The sequence below is a fragment of the Ciconia boyciana genome, chromosome 7, assembly GCF_034638445.1.
Source record: "Ciconia boyciana chromosome 7, ASM3463844v1, whole genome shotgun sequence".
In the NCBI taxonomy this organism is placed as follows: Eukaryota; Metazoa; Chordata; class Aves; order Ciconiiformes; family Ciconiidae; genus Ciconia; species Ciconia boyciana.
In genome coordinates, this window is record NC_132940.1 from 66,128,444 (window position 1) to 66,148,882 (window position 20,439).

At 45.7% G+C, this 20,439-nt stretch overlaps 1 protein-coding gene across 14 annotated transcripts in view; it reads right to left on the bottom strand.

The window, feature by feature from the left end:
• The window catches only part of TIPARP (TCDD inducible poly(ADP-ribose) polymerase), a 43,359-nt gene that overhangs the window by 4,905 nt on the left and 18,015 nt on the right, over positions 1-20,439 (bottom strand). For 11 of the 14 annotated variants that reach the window (XM_072868060.1, XM_072868063.1, XM_072868062.1 and 8 more), the window contains 3 exons: positions 17,009-18,009; positions 2,645-2,813; positions 1,023-1,204 (listed from right to left, as the gene is read on the bottom strand). In XM_072868060.1, the coding sequence (XP_072724161.1) occupies positions 1,023-1,204; positions 2,645-2,813; positions 17,009-18,009 (1,352 nt within the window). Of the gene's footprint in view, positions 1-1,022; positions 1,205-2,644; positions 2,814-17,008; positions 18,010-18,462; positions 18,615-19,448; positions 19,470-20,124; positions 20,260-20,439 lie in introns of those variants that run through there. The other 3 variants (XM_072868069.1, XM_072868072.1, XM_072868067.1) reach the window with 3 other exon arrangements.

Below are 20,439 nucleotides of genomic sequence, written 5' to 3' on the forward strand. Positions count from 1 at the left end.
CTCATGAGTGGAGAATCCTCAAGGGTCCAGTAAAATTAGTGGGAACTGCATAATTTCAGCATATCTCAAAATTATAGACTTACACTGTAGTAAAATAGTCACTGGTAGCACAACATCAGGAGAATACTTAAAATCCTTATTTTTCATTATGATGATAATCAGAATTGCTATAACCAGGACGTCCACGCTCGGTCTTTTGATCTGCATCCTCCCAGCACCTCTTTAATAATTTTGGGTTTCCTTCCTGTAAAACCGTATCTAAAAAAGTTTCTAACCACCACCTGTTTTGAGGCCCTGACCAAATTCGCGTTCACCTCGCAATTAGATGCGGTAACAACTCTGCTGATGAGCGTCCTAGCCCTCCTGCAGCAGTTCAAGCTCCTTTGGTTGGCCCAGCAGGCCAAGCTGCCTGTCAGACTAACGGCTTCCACCCCTTTGCTACCAGGACAATATGTTCCCCACTACCCGACTCTGACAATAATGTTTCCAGCTGTGCTGGTGAGATCCCCAAAATGGCATTTTTATGAGTCGTAATCAGAAATGACTACGGTGCAACGCTTTCCTCGCCCTGCCTTTGATGGGCGAGCGTGTTCACCCCCAGTTGAGCTGACGATAAAAACAAGGCACGCTTTAACTGTGCGTGAGAAATTACACAATGTGAACGCTCAGTTTTATGGGACCTAGAACTGATAGCCTGGCAATCACTAGCCGGCGAGATGCTGAAAGCGGGACAATACTTTGGCAAACTTGAAGTACCTCTGTGCTTCTGATGTTCCGAGATCCACAAGAGACCTTATAACCGTTAAATAACAGAGCCTAGCAGTAAGGAGTTCCTCAGATAATACTTATCTTGAAAAGTGGCAAGCGAGAGCTGCCAATATGACCGAGATTTTTTAATTATTTCTTCTGATCGTTCTACCCAGTGATGCCTGTTTCCTTGTCACACCTTAAGGAACACACTCCTCACGGACAGACCAACACGGGGAACAAATGCAAAGTTTCCATTTCGCTGGGATACGTACTGTAAAAACGGCATCAGCACAACGCATGAGCGAAGAAGGGGTCGCCTCTTGATTTCTCTTCTGAAACATGCATTTTGCTGGAATCCATCCTTGATGTTTAAGATATACTGATTATGCCAGGTAACAAACCGAACCTCTTTCAGACCCCGGCAGCTGGCTTCTTCTATCAACCTTACAACAGGCTGTTTCAAGAAAATTAAGAAAAAAACATACACGTGAGAAATTACATGTTCAAAAATTAGTCTTTTTTCCAGAGACCTCAAAGAATCCCCCTCTGCACTCCCTTGCCCTCTCCTCTCTTTCCCCTGCTCTGAGGCACAAGTACATTTAGACCGCTGAAAAACGTTCCGTTACCTGTTTGTAAGATCTGCCAACGAGGCAGGTTTCACAACTCGCCGGCGTAATTGGTGCTGGCGCTATCATATTTTTACATGTCAAATGTTATTCCCAATATCTAACCTAAAAATCCCCTGCCACAAATTACTTACTTTTTGTCTTTGCCCACTGAATGTGAAAAGCAGAAGTCTGCTGTAGAACAATCTTTTATATATTAATATATTCTCATCACTTTTTTTTTTCTTTTCTACGCCAGAGAAACCCAGTTCTTTTAACTTCTCCTCTCAGGTCAAACGCCCTAAATTTCTTGTTATTTGTGGTGCTTTCTTCCAGACTCTCTCCAGTTCTCACATTTTATTTTTTTGTTTGCAAAGCCCCAAAGTGTATATAGTGCTCTGCCTTAAGCTTCCTGCCACGCTTATAAAGTCAGCATGACGCATGAAAAAGATGAACGTGATCTAGTTTACGCTGGTGGAGGTATTTCTGGTACTGCCAAAACTATGAGACGCTGATGAGGTTTTATTCAAAATATTACGTACAGCTCTGGCCAGCCAAAGATGAGCTCTTAACTACCACAGGTATTCCAGAGGCGTACCAGAGAGCTTACTTGAATGAGCAGAAGTATTCTGGTTTTGTCTAGTGCAATCCTGTTTGACAGTGGCTATGACTTCTGTGCCGGTAACGGGGGTTAAAGAGTTGGAAGAGAGAAGGCCTATTTAAAACCCGATACGGAAAACCGGGGCTGTTAAAGACCCCAGGGCAGTGGCGACACTCGAACGAGCGTGCATAAGCCATGGGGGAACAGATTTGCCGCAGCAGCGAGACAGCGAGGGGCTGGACCCAGCGCCTCTGGAGGCTCACGTCCTGCGTCGCGGTGTCTTTGGGGACAGGTAAATAAACTCAAAACTCAAAACCTAAATGGCAGTGGCGTTAAGGCTGCAGAAAGCTGTCCCCTCTGTCCTAAACCCAGATTTCTAGGGATGAGAAAGGACTTTCTTGGTACTGACATGGGCCAGTGTGCTCTCAAATTTGACAATTTGGTCAGCCTCTGTCTCCCCGATGTTTTCAGGGATAATTCAAGGTGCAGTCCAGCAGAGCAGAGTTCTCCTTGTATTGCTTTTTCAGTTCAACACTGACCTTCCTGATTATCTTCCTCAACAATAAGTAACTTTCCTGAATGTTCGAAGAGCAGACAGACTAAAAATGTATATATAGTTTATGGTATATACCGTACACAGCGTTTTGGAATACAACCCAAAAGCAGGATTCTGGAACACGTTAAATACCTCAGAGTATTCTCTCCAGCCAAAGTGGTCCCTGCAGAAGTATTTCCAGACCGTGTAGTAGTTGGAGCTGGAGCTGGGGCAGGAAGGTGTGGACAGGCGCCGCATTTGGTCAAACTCAACAGTTTCATATAATTTCATAACATTCAAATCCACCCAAAACTCATGTCCCCTGGAAAGAACAAGAAAAACACAGAATTCTCACCTTTTGTAATCCATTTTAAAAAAAAGGTCATTCAGAGAGAACAAAACAGACAGTCGGAACTACAGTCGGCGTAGTCCTCCTCAGAGACAGCCCCGGGCTGGCCGTGCTCGTGCCATGCAGCCCTGGGACCGTAAGGATGTCCCATGAGCGAAGCGGGGACAACACAGGAGCAAGCGCAAAGAGCTGCGAAGGCAAAGGAACTCTTCGAAAGTTTCCGTGGACAGCGGTGGAAAAAACACGGTCTTCAGCACAGAAAGACAAAAAACTCAAACCCGGCAGTCTTCCTAGTCCAGTGGTATTTATTCAGTATGCGTGAATCGCACCAGGATCAATATACGTATCCTTGACATTTTGGGCATACTAAGTAAATACATCACACAACCATATCTGATGAAGCAGCCACACACTATTCAAAAGGTTATTCTTGTGAAAGTTGGTGCTTCAGGGAGGAAAAGAAAATGTAAATGGCTCCAGATGAGGAGCATCTGCTGCCAATCCACCAGAGAGTTCCAGTATCTTTCATCACGTGCAGCAGAAGAGGACCGGCATAACATGCAAAGGAAACGCGATTTCACAGTTACGGAGGCTGCACTGAGGACTACGGGCTTTTTTCAAGTAGCTATATTGCTGCTCCAAAAATCAACGCTAATATGCAACTTCACGGAAAGCGACTGGCGCGTTCCAAAGGAGCAAACAGCAACAGGGGGCTACGGAGTGAAAACCAGAGTACACCCTTTATCTACAGGAGAAGATAAAAGCGCCGTTCCCCTACACTTCACAAAGTCCTGTTTAGCAGCGACTGCGGAACGGCTCAGCCAACAGCTTCCAACGCTGCTTCGTTAGTCAGGGTTAAGAGAGAGACATCAAATTAATTGAAATGGCCTCAAGTTGCGCCAGGGGAGGTTTAGACTGGATATTGGGAAATTTTACTTCACTGAAAGGGTTGTCCAGCATTGGAAGGGGCTGCCCAGGGACGAGGCTGAGTCCCCATCCCTGGGGGTATTTAAAAGCCGTCTGGATGAGGTGCTCAGGGACGTGGTGTAGTGGTGGGCTTGGCAGTGTCAGGTTTATGGTTGGACTCGATGATCTTAAAGGTCTTTTCCAACCTATACGGTTCTGTGATTCTGTGATTAAAGAAAATTCTCAAGTGAAGGATGGAGTTCTAAAGCTCTGCTGATCGTTAGACAATCACTGGTTTATTAGCAATCAAGAACTTAAGAAATTCATAGAAATTGAAAGAAATCACAGTAATATTCATTCCCTACAAAAGTAACTTTTTTAGAACTGGGATTAACATATTTCCAAAATAATGCTGTTTGCATAATTAGTTTTCTACCTCTATAATCTCTTTACAAGTTGTCAGCTTACTGCTATTCATTAGCAGTTACGAATCTTTGGCGACTGGAAATGCAGCTTTTGAGACTATACAAAATATTGTCTTTGAATTCTTAACAGTAAACATAAATCAAGCCGATACTTGAAACCCAGAGTTTATTTTTAAAACTTTGGCACATTAATATCACAGACAGCAAAGTACCGTATCTGAAATTTGCCACATGAAGTGACGGCTATTCTAGACATCTCTATGGTTTTATGAATGCAGATTTGCTTGAGAATGGCTGCAATTTTGCTAGCTGTTTCACACTCTCACTGGCACAGTTGCTGAAGAGTGTTATTATGCTACTTTCACAGAAAACTACTGAAGAGTCCCCACTTTAAAAAAATGATGATCAGCTGGAATGATCCTTCATGTCTCAGCAGGAGGCACAGGCGCGTAGCTGTTCGTAGCGTTTATCACCATCAATTAACTGCATTTGGATCCGTGAGGTGCTGAGCACAGTCTGAGGTATTAAGCGCTTTCCTGACACAGATGAAAAGACAACGTGCCTGTTCCTGCGGGCTCACCATCGGGGGACCTGGCCCGCGGCTGTCGGGGTAAATTCAGATTGCTCTCTTTGTCTTCAGTAAGCCTTCGTATAGACTTAAAGATATAGAACAGTCCCAAAAGTCAAATCAAATGTCTTAAAAATGCAACTCCATGAGCTACTTTTAAAATTCTTTGGACACAAAAAATCATTCTTTCTGCAACCCAAGCCCCAACCAACACGGGTTTTGTCCGACTCATTTCAGACCCGCCTGCGGCAGGGACGGCTCCAGCCAGCTTTCCTCCCCTTTACGCCGAGGACTTAGCACCGAAGAGGAACATCTTGCCAGTTCCCTGCACGTGGTTCTCTAGAAACTGTCATCGAACCACACTAATTAAGATGAAAATTCTGCCAAGACGACACTATCGCACCAAATCCGTAGAAGGTTTAACAGCGTGTTCCCTACTTGCGTCAGCGGCATACAGAATCATTACGGTTAAGAGTATGAGTACAGGAGGAAACCAGCTCTTCTGCGTAGGAGGTGTATTTTAATAACCCGTGGCTTCCCACCCAAGCTGCAGCCCACCGTGAGAAGCTGGATATCCTAATGAAAGCTGACCTTCCACAGCCCGCTCCAGGGCACGGGCACCCACGCGGCTCAAGAAAACGCGTGTAACAACAGCACGACGAGACAAACGTCAGATACAAGCGATACAAGACAGATCTGGTCAGAAGAAAAACTAGCGCTAAGGAAAACAAATGGCCGGTACAAAGGGACTGAAAGTAAACGAAAGGCTTAAAAAAAAAAAAGAAAAAACACACACATTTTCTGGAGTGAAAAAACTGGTAACAGATCACCCCACCTTCCTGGTATGTAGTCATTTTGTTCCATAACAACAAGCTACAGCCTACTTTATTTGAAAACAATGTGTGAAATCATGAGGAAATCATCGCTCGGAAATACCAAGCTGTGTTATTATTTGTAGCGTTTGCAGGCAGCACCATAAGCATGATTTTTTGAGTGAATTTCTTCATGAACATGTTTTTAATGCTGCTTTAGGGACATTTGCTTTTTCTTAGCAAGACGTAGTCTTCCAATTCTGAATTTCAGTGCCTAATACAGGTGTCGTTTTTGAGAAAAGCGCGTTTAGCGATTGATGCTGTTGGTATCATCCTTTTGGAGCGAGGGGTTGGGCTCGCTGTTCTGGGGTGATGTTGCACCTACAAACCCAAGTCCTGATTCAAGACCCCCAGATACTGTGCTGCGTATTGTATGAAACAAGTACACAAAAAGCTATGTCCCAATACAAAGCCTCACAATTCGAGCATTCATTCTCACTTCGACTTCTTTTCAAGTCAAATACCATAGCACGGTTCGCCCTACTCCAAAGATCCGCGACCTCCAAGAAAGTGCAAAGAAATGGAAAACCTTTTCTTTAGAAGTAAATTATTTTCTTTTAAAGGCGGTAAAACCCAGAGGGTTATTTAATTTTATTTAACTTTGTATGTTGCACGTGTTATAGTGAAAACTGATAAGGAAAAAATGTTTGCAGTAGTTCTATGCTAATGCAGCGCAAAGAGAATCTGAAAATCAACACACGCTCTAAGCACGACAAAGCTTATCCGCTAGCACGGTGAACTCTTTTAAAAGTAATCACATACTGGTTAATATCCCAACAAGTTAAAGGTCTGTGAAATTTTGAAGCCTGGAAAACAAATTCCACAGGCACTTGAAACATGGCTGGCTTCTGATCCATGACTTAGGTATTTCTCATACGGGCTTAACCCTGTTAGAATACAGCCTCCAGCAGACACGCACGGCTCTGAGGCCAAGCAAGGAGAACCCAAGAACCGCAACGGGAGGGACCCTGTGGAAGGAAAAACATTTGTCAAGAAGAACGCAGTATGAGACTGCTTTTCCTCACACTTTTATTGCAGAGCAAGCAGATCTGCAGGATGAACTCCTAAAACTCCGGGCCGACAGCGCGTACGCAAAAAAGGGTTCTTTGTGTGCAGACACGGTCTAACGGCAGAGCCGGCGGGGAACTGCAGGGTTTTACACGGCTTCCTTGTAGGAGGGCTATAACGTGAAAGCTTCACGGACAGTTCCAGTGCAACAGGTTGCGGTAAGTTTTTTCCTACAACAAACAAAATCTGTGCACAACTAAGTGTGCACCTACAGATCTCCTAAGGCTCTGTTTCAGTTTTATAAGGCTGACAGCTAATGACAGCTTACAGTGAAAATTGCTTCTCTGAAAGCTAAACGTTTTTCTGCAAAACCTGTCTAGAACGTGCCAAATTGTTTCTCAGTACTAAAAAATGCAATGATTGTCAGCTGTTGGGAATTTTTTACATTTTTGTAGCTCACTGTTGCTGCCTCTTCTTTATCAGATTCCCCTCCCCGTAAGCAAACCGAGACGGACAGGACGGCCATCGCGCGTTGACTCCTGCCGACGATTCACTGTACCAAGAACGCAGGCATCGAGCACCGAAACGGCCGACTGCCGCCCCTTCAACCGTCCTCCCTGAAAGTCCACGTACGATACAACACGTTAAGTGTTCTTCTTTTCCCCTTCCCAAATAGAACTGCTCAGCCTTCTGACTGCAAAGGCCGCGGCGTTTCTGAGCGACCCACCTTTTGGTGCCCGCGACACGGAGAGCTCCCGCACGCCTGGCGCTGGCTTTCGGCTCCCCCAACACAAATCCAGCAGTCTGCCATTAAAGATGGGGACACCAGCCCTGGGCAGCTGCTACCTGGGTTTACTTAAAGTTTCTCTCCGAATAAGAGCTGCAGCTCAGAACCCAAAAAAAGCGCTGCTCTCTAACTATCTCTTGAAGAAAAAATGTGGTCAAGGTACTCCTTGGTCTGGTATCCTCTATCCGTTTTCCCTTAGCTGTGAATAGGGAAAGGTTCGGCAGTTTCAGGATGTAACACAGCAGAATTTTCCTGAAGCTCAAACTTCTGTTAAATTTGGGAGGCTTTAAAAATGGTATTTTTATTTTTCAAGTTGGGAAAGTGTTTAGAATGCTACTTCCCATTAATTTTAATGGAAAATTAAGTGACCAAAAGATATAAACACTCCAAAATCTACACAAGAGTGTTTTATTTTTTCCCTGCATACTTTAACTACAAACTTTTAAACTCGACAGATGTTTTCTACCTAACAATAAATTGTTCAGAATAACACTGCATTATTGTATGCAGCTGAAAATTTTAGACAAATGCATTTATTTAAGTAACTGCATCGGAAAAGCACACTATGTGCCCAAAGCCTACCTGATTTTTTTTTTTCCCCCTGATTATAACATCGGGAATAAGGAAAGATACTCTTTCACAAAAAACCTTGATTCACATAAAATATGTATTACTCCAATGCTCATTTACATTCTTTAACAGTGTATTTCTCTATTCAGAAGTATTAACTTTTTCAAATTACAACATTCACTGGCTTTTAAGCTCTGAAATCCTAAAATATATTTAGCAAAGTTGTTTAATAACAGCTCCTCAGTTAAAGCACTTCCTCTGTGTATTAAAAAGCCTATTACCAGCTTACATAATGCAAAGCCATGAAAAAAAATGAACGGTGATTACAGCAAGTGATTGCGTGATTGCATTCCTGGCTTCGGCTTTAAGACACCAGTGATGAAAGCAAACGCGACAACTGCACTTCTCAACTGCCCGGGGCCTAGATATAGGTGAAAGACCCCAAGTTTAGGTTCAAGAACAGCAAGAACGCGAGACGCTGAAGGTTGCGTCTGATCCGTTCTTTAGCATAACATCACTTTACCTTCAGTACAGTATCATGATTTACTACTTCCAAGGTACAGCGTACACTACCTAAAGTAAAGGGTATCCTCCATAACGTATAGGTTATGGATAACATCTAGATCGGAGAGGGAAACACCAACAATAAGGCAGCAAAGCGGCATCGCCTCGTTTTGTGCCCTGAAGGGAGGACGAGAGAACGTGCGAGCCCTCGGGGGCACGCGGCGGCACCGACTGCGCCTCCGGGAGATGCCCACGTGCCGCGGCCGTGCAACGCTTGGGTCCTACGATGATGACGGGGCCGGAGAAGGACGCACGCAACCAGCAATTAAAAGCCTTTCTTGCGGCAGGGGTGAAGCGGAGCCGTCCCAACGCTGCCCCTGCACCGGCTCCAACAGACGAGCTCCGTGAACGGGGCCAGTCGCTCTTCATACTTTTCTTGGGCGGTTTGTGTTAAGGAAAAGGAGAGTTTGGGAGCTAACGTGATAAAAAAAAAAATCTAGCGTTGTTACTCGTGGACTTTGAAGTCTCCACCTGGAAATATTGGGCTGGAGAAGAGCGGGAAGGAGATGGTGAAGGCTAGCTACAGTTTGTCAGACGTTCGGGAAAGCAGGAAATGTATTCAAATACCTTGGTGGGGCAAAGCGTTACTCCCACTGCCTCTGCATCACGCAGCAGGAACAGCCTTCAGTACAGCTTGAACCCAGTAAGAAAAACAATGCTGGCTGCTTCTACAGAAAAATGTACTAAACCTCCCTGCAAACACCGCAGAACTTTGCCTCATCTTGCTTCTGAGGTAGAAAATTACTACCCCCTTTTTTTTCCCTGGGACGGACAGATGCAGAGAGAGACTAAAACAGGCTCCGAAGTCCCGCAGAGAATCTGCAGCAGAGGTGGGAACAGAGTTCTTAAGAACTTCTCTTCACTGACTAACCAAACAAAGGTCTCTATTTATAAAATAAAGCAGTTCAATGGAATTACCTGCGCTGAAAGAATAAGCATATTGAACTTTCTTAAGAATACAGCACAGAACCCCAAATTTGGCGCTGCACAACAGCACAGTTCCAAATAAAATTCCACAAGTGCTCTCAACAGCAGTTCCCTGAGTAAGTTGTATCTTCTCCATACCCTAACTATAAAAACTTAACACAAAGACAAGCTCTTCGGGACCCTGAAGTGAGCAGGTACCTCGACTAGCAAGTTACAGCCTTGAAGTCTCTTGTGAGGTGAAGGCAGCCTGCTAAAATGAGGGTATTTGGGCTCATTCTTCCTTGCCTTCTTCTGAAGAGCTTCAGTCTACCGTGCGACTCTTCTGTGCTCTTTCCACTCAATGAGACAAATGCTCGCTAGCTGTTATGTACAAATAGATGACTAGGAGAAATACTTTTTGTAAGGGTATGAGAACGCATGTGGTTTCAAACTCTTCTCCTAAGTTCAGTTCTATGTCATGAGCCTTACCGCAAACAGGGTTCAGAAAAAAAAGAAACCTTGCGATCAACAAAGGTCTGTACAGGAAATGAAACTGCGTTCCCATCAGAACAGCTGTGATACAAAGCAAGACTGAGAGTTAAACACCACTTAGATGATGAAACTGTTGATTTTCTCTCTCTGACTAAACCAGTTCCTCTCTGCAATAGCAACAACCTGAAAGCCACTCGGGGGAAAAAATGAGCTGAAAAGATCCAAACAGGTACGAAAACCTTTTGCGCTTAAGGTTGAAAAATTAGTCAAATGGAACTCAGCAACTGTAGGAGATGCAAGTCAGGCATTTACACTTTCTGGTGACCCAAAACCGGCAATATTTCATCTTATTTGTAGCGAACAGTTGTTTGAAGCTGCAGGCTGCAGTCCAGCCTTGGGTGGGGACCAAGCGTTTAAACCCCACTCTGTGAAACTGAACCTCGCTTAAAGCACATCCTCTTAGCAAGATCCTTCTTCTTAAGCAGAGGTACTGGCAGTTTGAAATAGGAACAGCAGATCTTAGCGAACAGCGGCCAAAATCTGCTCCCATCAGAACCAGCACCGATTCCGTAGGGAGGGCCCGGTAACACTCGTGAAGGGACGTTCTTCAAGCAGCTCTTCACAACACAGCAAGAAAAGCGCAGCCCCGTCCCAGCTATCGCTGTAAGGAGCGTGAAAGGAAAACAGGAACCGTCCCTCAGCCCAGCAACACTTGGTACCAGGGCAAGGACAAAAACAAGCTGGTAAACACCATCCCGCAGTCTGGATCTCATCAGCGTCTCCTCATCCTTAAACTGAGGAGAGGGGCAGCAGGTGACAGGGCAGGAAACTAGTTTCATGTTTTATTTGATTCCTTCCCTCATCATGTCACCGTGTTTGTCCCTGCTGTGACTGTAAGCCATGCAGGAGGTGGACAGCGAGAAAGACTCAGAAAAGAGAAAGGTGCTGCAGAAAGATTTACCTCTACGCTGAAAATTACAGAGAAACTGTGATTTTAATCAGAGAAAAAAAACCCCAAACTATCAATATAGTAGTAGCTTTACTGCTTTTCCTATATATATATTTTTTTTTTCAAGTTGGAAAGGCAGGCTTTCCTGCCTTTACAATTGCTGACCGGGGGTGCTTGAAAAGCGATCCTTGGAAATTTTCACACTGAGAGGGCCTGGCCCGACTCGCATGTTCGTAAACCTGAAACGACTGCTGGGATGGATGCTGGTCCAGATGTACACACCGCTCAGCTGAAAGTCTGGCCCCAGATCTTTTCTGGCAGGAGGAAATTTAAAAAAAAAAAAGCACCCAGCTCTCTCCCACACAGAGATACCATCTCTGGCTCAGGAAGTCATTGAGGCACTGCTGGATGATAAGAGACTGCACCGAGACGCAGGTCTGGTTTGTTCTACTCTTCCCAAGAAACCCGCTGTTGGCCGCTTTTGGCCAGGAGGTACCGGGTACTTTGGTGTGAACTACTGTTAAGTTCTAAAAATCTGTAGCAATGCAGATGTCAAACACATTCAGATCTTCCAAGGACTACTGCATGTACCATATTTCATAATTCAAATGCAAGTTGCATCTTCTGTTTGCACTAGAGGATAAACATGGATGTCCTTGTCTGCGGCAGATTGCTGGTTTCAAAGGTCTCCTACCCGCACCGGATGAGGATACGTTTTGCAGAGAGTTTTGTTTGTTAGTTTTCATTTTTGTATCGGTAGACATTCTAGAGCACAAGCACAGCTCTGAGCGGCAACGGGGTTTTCAAGTCACGAGAGAGGCGTTTGTGTGCACAAAGCTGCCATACCAACACTTTCTGAAGCACTTAGATGGAGTCTGAAGTCCCATCTGCCAACGGTGTTCTGCACAGACACACCTGCTGCTTTTTTAAATAATTCTATCCAATCTCAGGACTTGAAATACCTCCCAGACTTGTGATAAATAATGAAACTGCATCCATTTCATCAATGCTTTACATACAATGGTCGTATACACACCTAACACTCACTAGTGACCACCAACCTGGACCTCTCAGTCTCCGAATGCTCCGTCCAATGGTTCATGTCGCAGCTTCCCCCCCCAGAAAAAAGGACTCCTTTATACATTTGACTGCAAGTACCAAATTTTGCAATTCTAACTCGGCTCAAATCCCTCCTGATTTCAATAAATAGGTGTACCAACTAGGAAGGAACTTCACGATCGCTGCTCTTGCTAAGCAAATAATTGTAACAGCCTCTTTCTGTTCCTCCTCCTTACCGAAACGGGCAGGCAGGCAACGCTCAGCACCGGGCCCGCTGGATTACCTGCGAGCAACTCTTCCGAGCCATCTGTTTCACCAATTATAAATCTTTGTTTCAGAAAGGACTGTTTTATTACTGTAAGTACACAGGGAACAGACTGACCTCAACCTGAAGCCAGGTGACAGCTGTTTCCAAAACTGTAATCTGTTTACTGACGTGAAACGAGAAAAGGGATATACGAGTGATTGCCGATTCTATGACAGCTCAGCGTAACACTTCTAACTTCCCTCAATTCGTATAGCTAGAAGCCAATTAGTTTTATTTCATATGTAAATGATACTCCAAAGTGGAGCAAACAGGAATTCACTGAAGCGTACTATTATAAAGCACACGGCAAACACTTCTAAAATCACTTCACATGCTTTTTATTTAGAGTCTCTGTCTTGCATTCCTTCTAGCAAGGAATTAAAAGAAGTTCAAAACCATTCAGCTATGTACATTCAAGAAACACCCCAGACAAAGTTGCCAGGCACAGTGAATTTCAGCTGTTTTCTCACCTCCGGTGTTACCAGTAACACACGAGTTCTCACACGCTGTGGCAGCTGTGCAGAGCAGAACGATAACTTCCTAAATTTAACTATTCCATTGGTCAGGCGACATGCAAAAGTCCGTGAACGACTGAAATGCTTCCACTGCGCTCTGTATGATTTCAAAATCACGTAAGCATATTCTAACGGCATCAGAGAAACAAGCTGAGCACATGAATGAAGGAAAACTCGTTTCCTTCGCATTTATTCTTGACCTTACCTTTCCTTCCCGGGTGCCTCCGTGTGCCCACTGACAACCCCATTGGGAACACGCAGCATTTACTGACTTCACCCGAGCACCGTGCCTGTACGGCGAGTAACTCATCAGCTGCGCCCGGGCAGAGCACGTACCACTGGAGGTCCACCTGCCTCTCCCCGGCCGGAGCCGTGTCGTTTTGGCCTTTCTCTTCTAGCTAGAAGGAGCCATTTCATAAAACTGGCAGAAATTACAGGGAAAAAAAAAAAAAAAGAAATCAAAGCAACTACGAGAAGATGGTGTTTCACATGAGTCGGGATATGCCAGGGTACAGGCGGCTGAACAGACGCTGCGGTTCCCGTGGCACACGGGGATGTCTCCGTGCCAAGAGAAGGGGTGGAATTTGCAGCCAAAGAGGGGGAACTGATGGGCCAGGAACTGCGGAGTCGTTTTAAACAAATCCTGGTGTAATCAGCAATGAGGCTGCTTATTTTGAAAAGCAACATATGCATGATTGGACGGGTGGGGGGGAAAACTTGCTCAGGTCTGCAGCCAAGAATTTCCCCTCACTAAAGAGCATCTTAAAATATCCCGGCGTGGGTACCCTCACGCTGGAAAGCGGAGCTTGGCGTTGCGCTCCCAGACGCTTCGCTGCAAGCTGGAACTCCTCCAGGGCCACTCCTCACGTGTATGAGGAAAACTGAGTGCTTCTAAGTATTTTAACCTGCTTAAATTCATATTCCCCCATTTGTTTAGACAGCTTGGTATTTGGCTGTAAATACTTGATAGACTTAAGAAAGCAAAACTATAAACAATTTATGATAAAGTTTTATATTCGGTTGGAGGCCAAACTGCAATGAGTATCTGAGGCAGCCATATCACAAAGAAGTAACTAAACAAGGTTTACCACTTCTCCTACTTTAAGATCATGTTCCCTCAGGTGAAAGACAACAACTGAATGTATATTTTACATTACTCAATAACGTTGAGATGAAGAAAGATTAATATAAATAGCTACTTGAAGAACATCGTATCTGAATTTAGTTTATTCTCTAATTGATCCAATAGCCCACCACTTTCTTGAACGGCCCACCTTTCTTGGAGCAGACTTTTTTCTTACAACGGCAACATTATGCATGCAGACTGCAATGCTTACTTACTGTGCCATATAAACTGTGTTTAAAACAAAGGCGAATAAACAACTACCACCCACTGGTTGTCAGGCTGGCTTCTGCACGGCCTTTCTTGGACATGCAAACTGCTGAACAGACATTTTCTTGTTGTATGCAATCTGTATAGATAGGCCTGCAAAGCTAGTCTGACCACAAGAGATTAATAGCTTTAGCCAAATAATGCGGTAACCATGTGAACGATGAGCTGTTCTAGCATGTTTGCGAGCCTCTCGGCGAGGTTCGACACGCTGCTATCTGCATCTTGTTGCCAGGAGACACAACACGGCCCAGGAACAGAAGGGAAGCCAGGCCACGGTGACCACCCGTGAACTCCACCAAGAGTCGCACCGGGTCCAAGCAGTCCACAGCAAAAGGCTTAGCAGGTTCTTCCGATACAAGATGATGTTGCGTAAGAAGAAACTGGCGACGACACATAGTAAAACGTTTGCCCCCCACTTCAAAATCCGATTCAAAACCACATTAAGCCTAAGTTTTAATGCGTATCAGACTCAATGTTTGAAATCAGAAGCTCTAGTCTTAAAAAAGGTTCTCACGGGTACTTATCCACAAACACGAAGCTCTTCCAAGGGATGACATACGTGCAAGAGTTACAGAACTGGCCCATTTGTCATTCCATGGCAAGCAGATATTATAAATTTACAGGAGTCCTCCAGCCTTGCACTGGGGCATGATTCTGTAGCACTGACCGAGGCAAAGATCTTCTGCCTTCTCTTAAAAGACGTTGCGAAGAGTACAGGCTACAGAATTAGCAGCTCGAAACAGGACTTAGTTAGAAAATACCGATGTTTAAAATAATCCTAGCCTCAGTAGGCTACTTTTACCTGAAGTTAGGCAGACACTCACCGAGTAGCCAGTTCAACTCAGCGAGATGCAGTCTAGTTCGTATTCAAAGACCCTGCCTCCGCTGCGACAGCAGTTTCACGCTGACTGCAGACCCGGCAAAGCTGAGCCAGCACACCTGGCTTCTCTGAGATCACGCTCCTTCTCTGACTTCATTCACGGGGAACAGAACGTCATGTGTCTGGCAACACACCCCATAAGTTTCTTCCTGACTGGTTCAGACAGACAGAAACTCTGTGTACCAAGAGACCAAAATACCCACCAGACTGGAAACCTGCAAAGTAAGTGTAAAGGCGGGCAACGCTATTCAGCCGATTTTACAGGCTGGAGATGACTAAGCAATGATGAAGCATTGTTTCTTTTAAAATTAATCATTCTTAACTCCATGACTTAGAACATGGAGATCATGCGTGTAGCCATGGATTCTGCGATACAGGCTTCAAAAAGAAAACTTCTTGCTCATTTGCACAGAGCTCAAATTTAAATCACTTGCATGGGCTCGTCTTATTTCTACATTTGCTGTTTTGTTTTCAGAAATTACTTAAAATACTTGGAAAAAATGGAAGTTTCTCTGTTGTAAAATACAGAGAATATTATCTGCTATGCAGTTACAAGATTCTTTTTTTTTTTTTTTTTTAAACAAACTGGCATATTTTGTCAAGACAATTCTATAAAATATGATTATTCCCTATTACATATAATTCTTATTTCCTGCTCACTTTCATTTTCAGTGTGGGGTATCTATATTCTGGTATTGTCTTCAGTAACAAGGATGAATCCGTAGACTGATGGAGCCTGCGTTTTAGTGCCTAAGCCAACGTCCAGTTAGGTGAAAGCCAAGGCTCACACTGACTTTAAGCATTAGCCTGGGTCTCTGACGCCTAATGAGAAATCTCAGCATAGTAAATGAAAATTAAAGCATGAAGGGATACACTTCTTCAGGAAGTGGAAGGAAGAAGAGGCAGTGAGAACAAACCCACAAGGACTCAGGTGGCAAAGGCAATTTGCAGTTTTTACGACACAACCACAGCAGCGTCGCTTTGAACCGCCTGTGGCTCGAATGAGTTGCACCCGGCTTGCCGATTATGGCAGGGCAGATAGGAGAACTTCGCGTTGCATGTTTCCTCCAGAAAAAAAACCCAAAAGAGCAGGCTACACCCTGCGCTCATAGAAACGTGGCCCACATAGATCTGATGAACTTGTAAACATCGGCACTCCCCACTACTTTTCAAAATGGAACCTGCACTATAAAAGTTGAAGAAGTTTTGGGTTAGATCTCAGGGTGGAGGATCAAGCCTAAATTGATAACGTAACCAGGGGAACTTAAAAGCTGTTTTCTAATTTCAGAAAGTGAGTAGATAAACACTACTATGTATAGAGGAAACAATAACTTCTAATAAATGGTTTCACATTTTTAGATGACAACTTAAATAGCTGCTCAGGTTGTTCACAGCAAATTAGCTGAAACACCACCATATATCAGCAACTACATGAACTTTCCAGTCAAAGGACTTAACAGAGTACCCATCTGATTTGAGGTGCTTAGAATGCAATTATGAAAACTGTGCTTGGAGTGCATAAAGCCAATCTGGATTCACAGTGACAGAAAGCAACTGCTGTATCGTTCCTGTTTCAACCGCTCCAAAGGCTCATTCGTGCTGCCGCTTTTTCTAATACAGAGAAGAGACTAATTCGGAACTCCAAGAACGAGTACAACGTTACACATCAGTCTCTGTCAACTCTCTCAATTTCTACAGAACTGGAGTTTCCTTACCACGCACACTTCAAGTCCTTCAGCTTCAAAGAATACTTTCCAGATGCTAAACAGCAGTTTTAATAGGTGTGCAAGAACTTTCTGTTGGGGCAAACTTGTTAGATACTATTCAGGTAACATCATCACGGGGTTTATAAAACGCTTGTATGCAAAGCGTCAGGAAAAAAGAACGCACGTTCTGTTATATGTCTGCACCGCTGCTCAGTTAACAGCCTTGGCTCTGCTAGGAAGGAAGTAAATTCAGTTACCTACCGATATTTCACTTTGATCCTATCATTGTCAGGGTTGCAGTAGAGTCTTTCCAGATGCTCCTGGGAATCATTGGTCACGCTTTGCCAGCTCTGGGTTGCTGTCCTCCTCACTTGCCAATGATAAGGCAAGACTGTGTGATGTTTGGGACAATCATTGCCATAAACGCAGGTGCCCTGGAGAAAATCCACACAGATTTCTATTCCGTCTTCCTGATGGGTGTGATATTGCAGCTGGTTCAAGAGCTCAAATACCAGATCAAGAGAAGCTTCTTCGCTTTTATCCTGGAATATCCCAGCACTGAATTTATTGCTTGGGTTCAAGTTGTATTGCATCGGACAGCTATTCTCTTGGAGTAAGTCAGATGTGTAACTTTCCAGAATCTTGTCTGGGAACAAAGGGCAAGCTGCACCATCACTGGCAGTTGGGTGCAAAGGATGATCCTGGAATGATTCGTTACTATTAGCAGCAGCAGTTCCAGGAGTCGCTTCTGGTGAGAAGCCTTGCTCTCCCGACTGCACATCCTGCTCAGGATGCCCAGAAGAAGGACGAGCTACTGGCAACTGACTCTGCACGTCTGGAGCTGTTGGCATCAGCACAGTCACGTTGTTTTCTGGTTGGGGGCAAGAAGCGCCGAGGTCCAGAGTCTTTTTCACAGCAGGTTCACATAAACCACTACGACCGCCACTTTGGCCTCGGGGCACAAAGACCCTATCCAAGGTCCCAGCTCCCAGCAAACTGGTAAAAATGGGCCGCAAAGCCCGGAGAGTTTCTGTGTCCAGTCTCTTCTGCACTTGCTGCTTCTTCTTGAAGCAAGGCTTCACTGGTGGTATCTTTTCAGACAGTCTTATCTGAGGAGGAAAGTCCTCTGAAGGAGGGCACTTCATTCCCGGGCAGGGAGCCTGCTGCACGACACACGCTGGCTTTGGTTCGGTGTCCATCAGAGACAGACTTTGCTCTCTCCAAATCACTTTCAAATGTCCCAGAGCCTCACAAGAATCAATCTAGGGCAGAAAGGAAAACAAGACAGTTAATCTCTCTAATTGCTCACGGTTGACACGAACAAGATCACCCCTGGAGAGGATTTCGAGCCAGCAACAGCAAACTCCTCCCCTCTCTGTGACTGTGGGTAGCCCCTAGGCACGTAAAGCATGAAACCAGCTAAACTCAGGCTAATTAATCCCAAACACACGCTCATCGTCTTCTCACACATGAGATCTCAGACACTCAGGCACGCACACACAGTCCCCCGAGGGGAGCAGGAAAGGGGGATGGTCTGATGCCCTCCTCCTTGCGATGACGTTTAATAATAAACAGCACTTTAGTTCATTATATTCCACAAAAGTGAACATCGCATTATTCGGTTTTATGCCTCCCTCGCACACAGACCCGAGAACAGAAGCATTAGCAGACACACAGCCCCGAATGTTCCCACCACGCTTTAAACATTCACGCACCGTTTCTTCCTCCACCAGCTCAACGGGCAGACGGACGCATTCCCATCCCATTCGCATACATCCTCCCTCGCACCATCTCACACATCCACCCAGCAGCACCGTCAGAGAACCGCTGGCTTCACTTAAACGAACGGCAAACTTCGTCCCGACTTCAGCAGGGGCCAGGATTTAATCCGTGGTTTTTTAGACACAGGAATTCAAGTGCTTACACCCTGTTCCTCCTGCTACGCATCTGACACTGCCAGTCTCATGCATGTCCAGACACTCCCACTTCGCACGCAGCCGTTCTCGCATGCCCACACGCTCTCTCACACCGTGACTCAGATGCACAGGCTGCGCTCCGTCACCCTGCTGTCACACGCCAAGCTCCTTCGCCTCCTGCAAGGCCAGTCACCACGAATTAACACCGGGCACGGAAGAAAACAAAGGGGTGCTAGTTACTCCGGAACAGAGAAAAAGTCCATTATTTGCAAGATGAAAAATGTTTTGGGTTTTTTTTTCCTAAAGTGCAAATAAACAGTACGTCTTGTACGTCACCAGAAAGCAAGCTCTGTGCCTTTTAATCAGGAATCTTGTAATATTTGATTACATTTAATTAAACCCTCTTCAATCTCCTCGCGCATAGCCTCAAAGCCTAGGCTGGAGCACATTAGGGGTTACTTCCTGGATAAACGCATTCCAAGCAAAGTAACTTCTCATGACAAAACAAAATCCCAGAAAAGAGATAAAATTTGGCAATAATTTCTTACTACTGCCGATTCGCTCTGGAAAATCTCTCACCGAGTCTTCCTTCTTTTGGAACATTCATTTATAAGGCTTTCACATTACCCTGGGAAACAGCACGTCAGGATTGCCAGGAAAAAGAAAAGCTGTACCTCTCCAGTTTCCCTTATTTCGATTAAATTTAAAGCAACCAGTATATTTGCTTGCCACTTAAAACAAACTCCAAAATTATCGGTATCTCTGTTATTCCTCCACGGACGTACCAGGCAATTCTCTTTCTAAACCACCAAGGGTGCCTTAAACCTTCAAGTAACTTCAGAGGTTTAAGAATCCTGAGCTCCGCGAGGAATCAGCCGCTTCCCTCCGGGGTGCCCGGGTCCCACAGCCGCTGCCACGGGCAGGAGCGGCTGCCGGGGAGCTCAGTAAGTGACTTCTGGTCAGTCAGCCATATCGGTAATGCTATCCCAATACTGGTATTGCTCGCTTGATTATCATTGAAGCTTCGCTGCTCTTTTTAACAAACTGCCTTACTGTAGAGGGTTGAATCCCCCAACAACTCTAAAGAATAGAAAGCAGTGGGAACGGAGAAGATCAGAATCTGTTGGCATTTCTATGTCGGCGTTCTGAACGTCCCAACTCGGTCGCTATTATTTACAAACAGCGTGAAGAACCACCAAGAGCAACGCACAGTGTCTTGCAACCGAGGAGGAGCTCTCGGTGGGAGATCTCAGCCCCGGAGCGCTCCCCACCTCACGCGAACCACACCTCCCGAGGAAAGCAAGTCCAGCGGCCCGAAAAGAAATTGGGGGGGGGGGGGGGGGGGGGAAGAAAAAGCAACGGCCCAGACACAAAACCGAACAAAAGGGAGCAGACGCTGACGGACAGAGCGCCTCGCAGCCGTCCCCAGGTTCCCCCGCACCGCTCCCCGCCGACACCTACCCGGAGGCCGCGACGCGGGGACCCCTCGGCGCCCGGCTGCCTGCGGGGGAACCGGACGCGCCGACCGCTGCAGCCGGGCGCTCGCCCGCCGGCCCCTCCACCTTCGAGATGCGGGAACGCCTGCGCCCCGGGTCGCACGTCCCGGGCTGCTTCCCGAGCCGCCTTCGGGGTTACCGAGAGACGGCGGGGAGGGAGGAAAGGAGGGAGGGAAGCAGGGGGGCAGCTCGGGAGCAGCCGGAGCCGAGCCCCGGCGCTGCGGGAGGCGGCAGCTCGGGCTCACCGCCGCCCTGCCCGCCCAGCGGTAGGTGGCCCGCC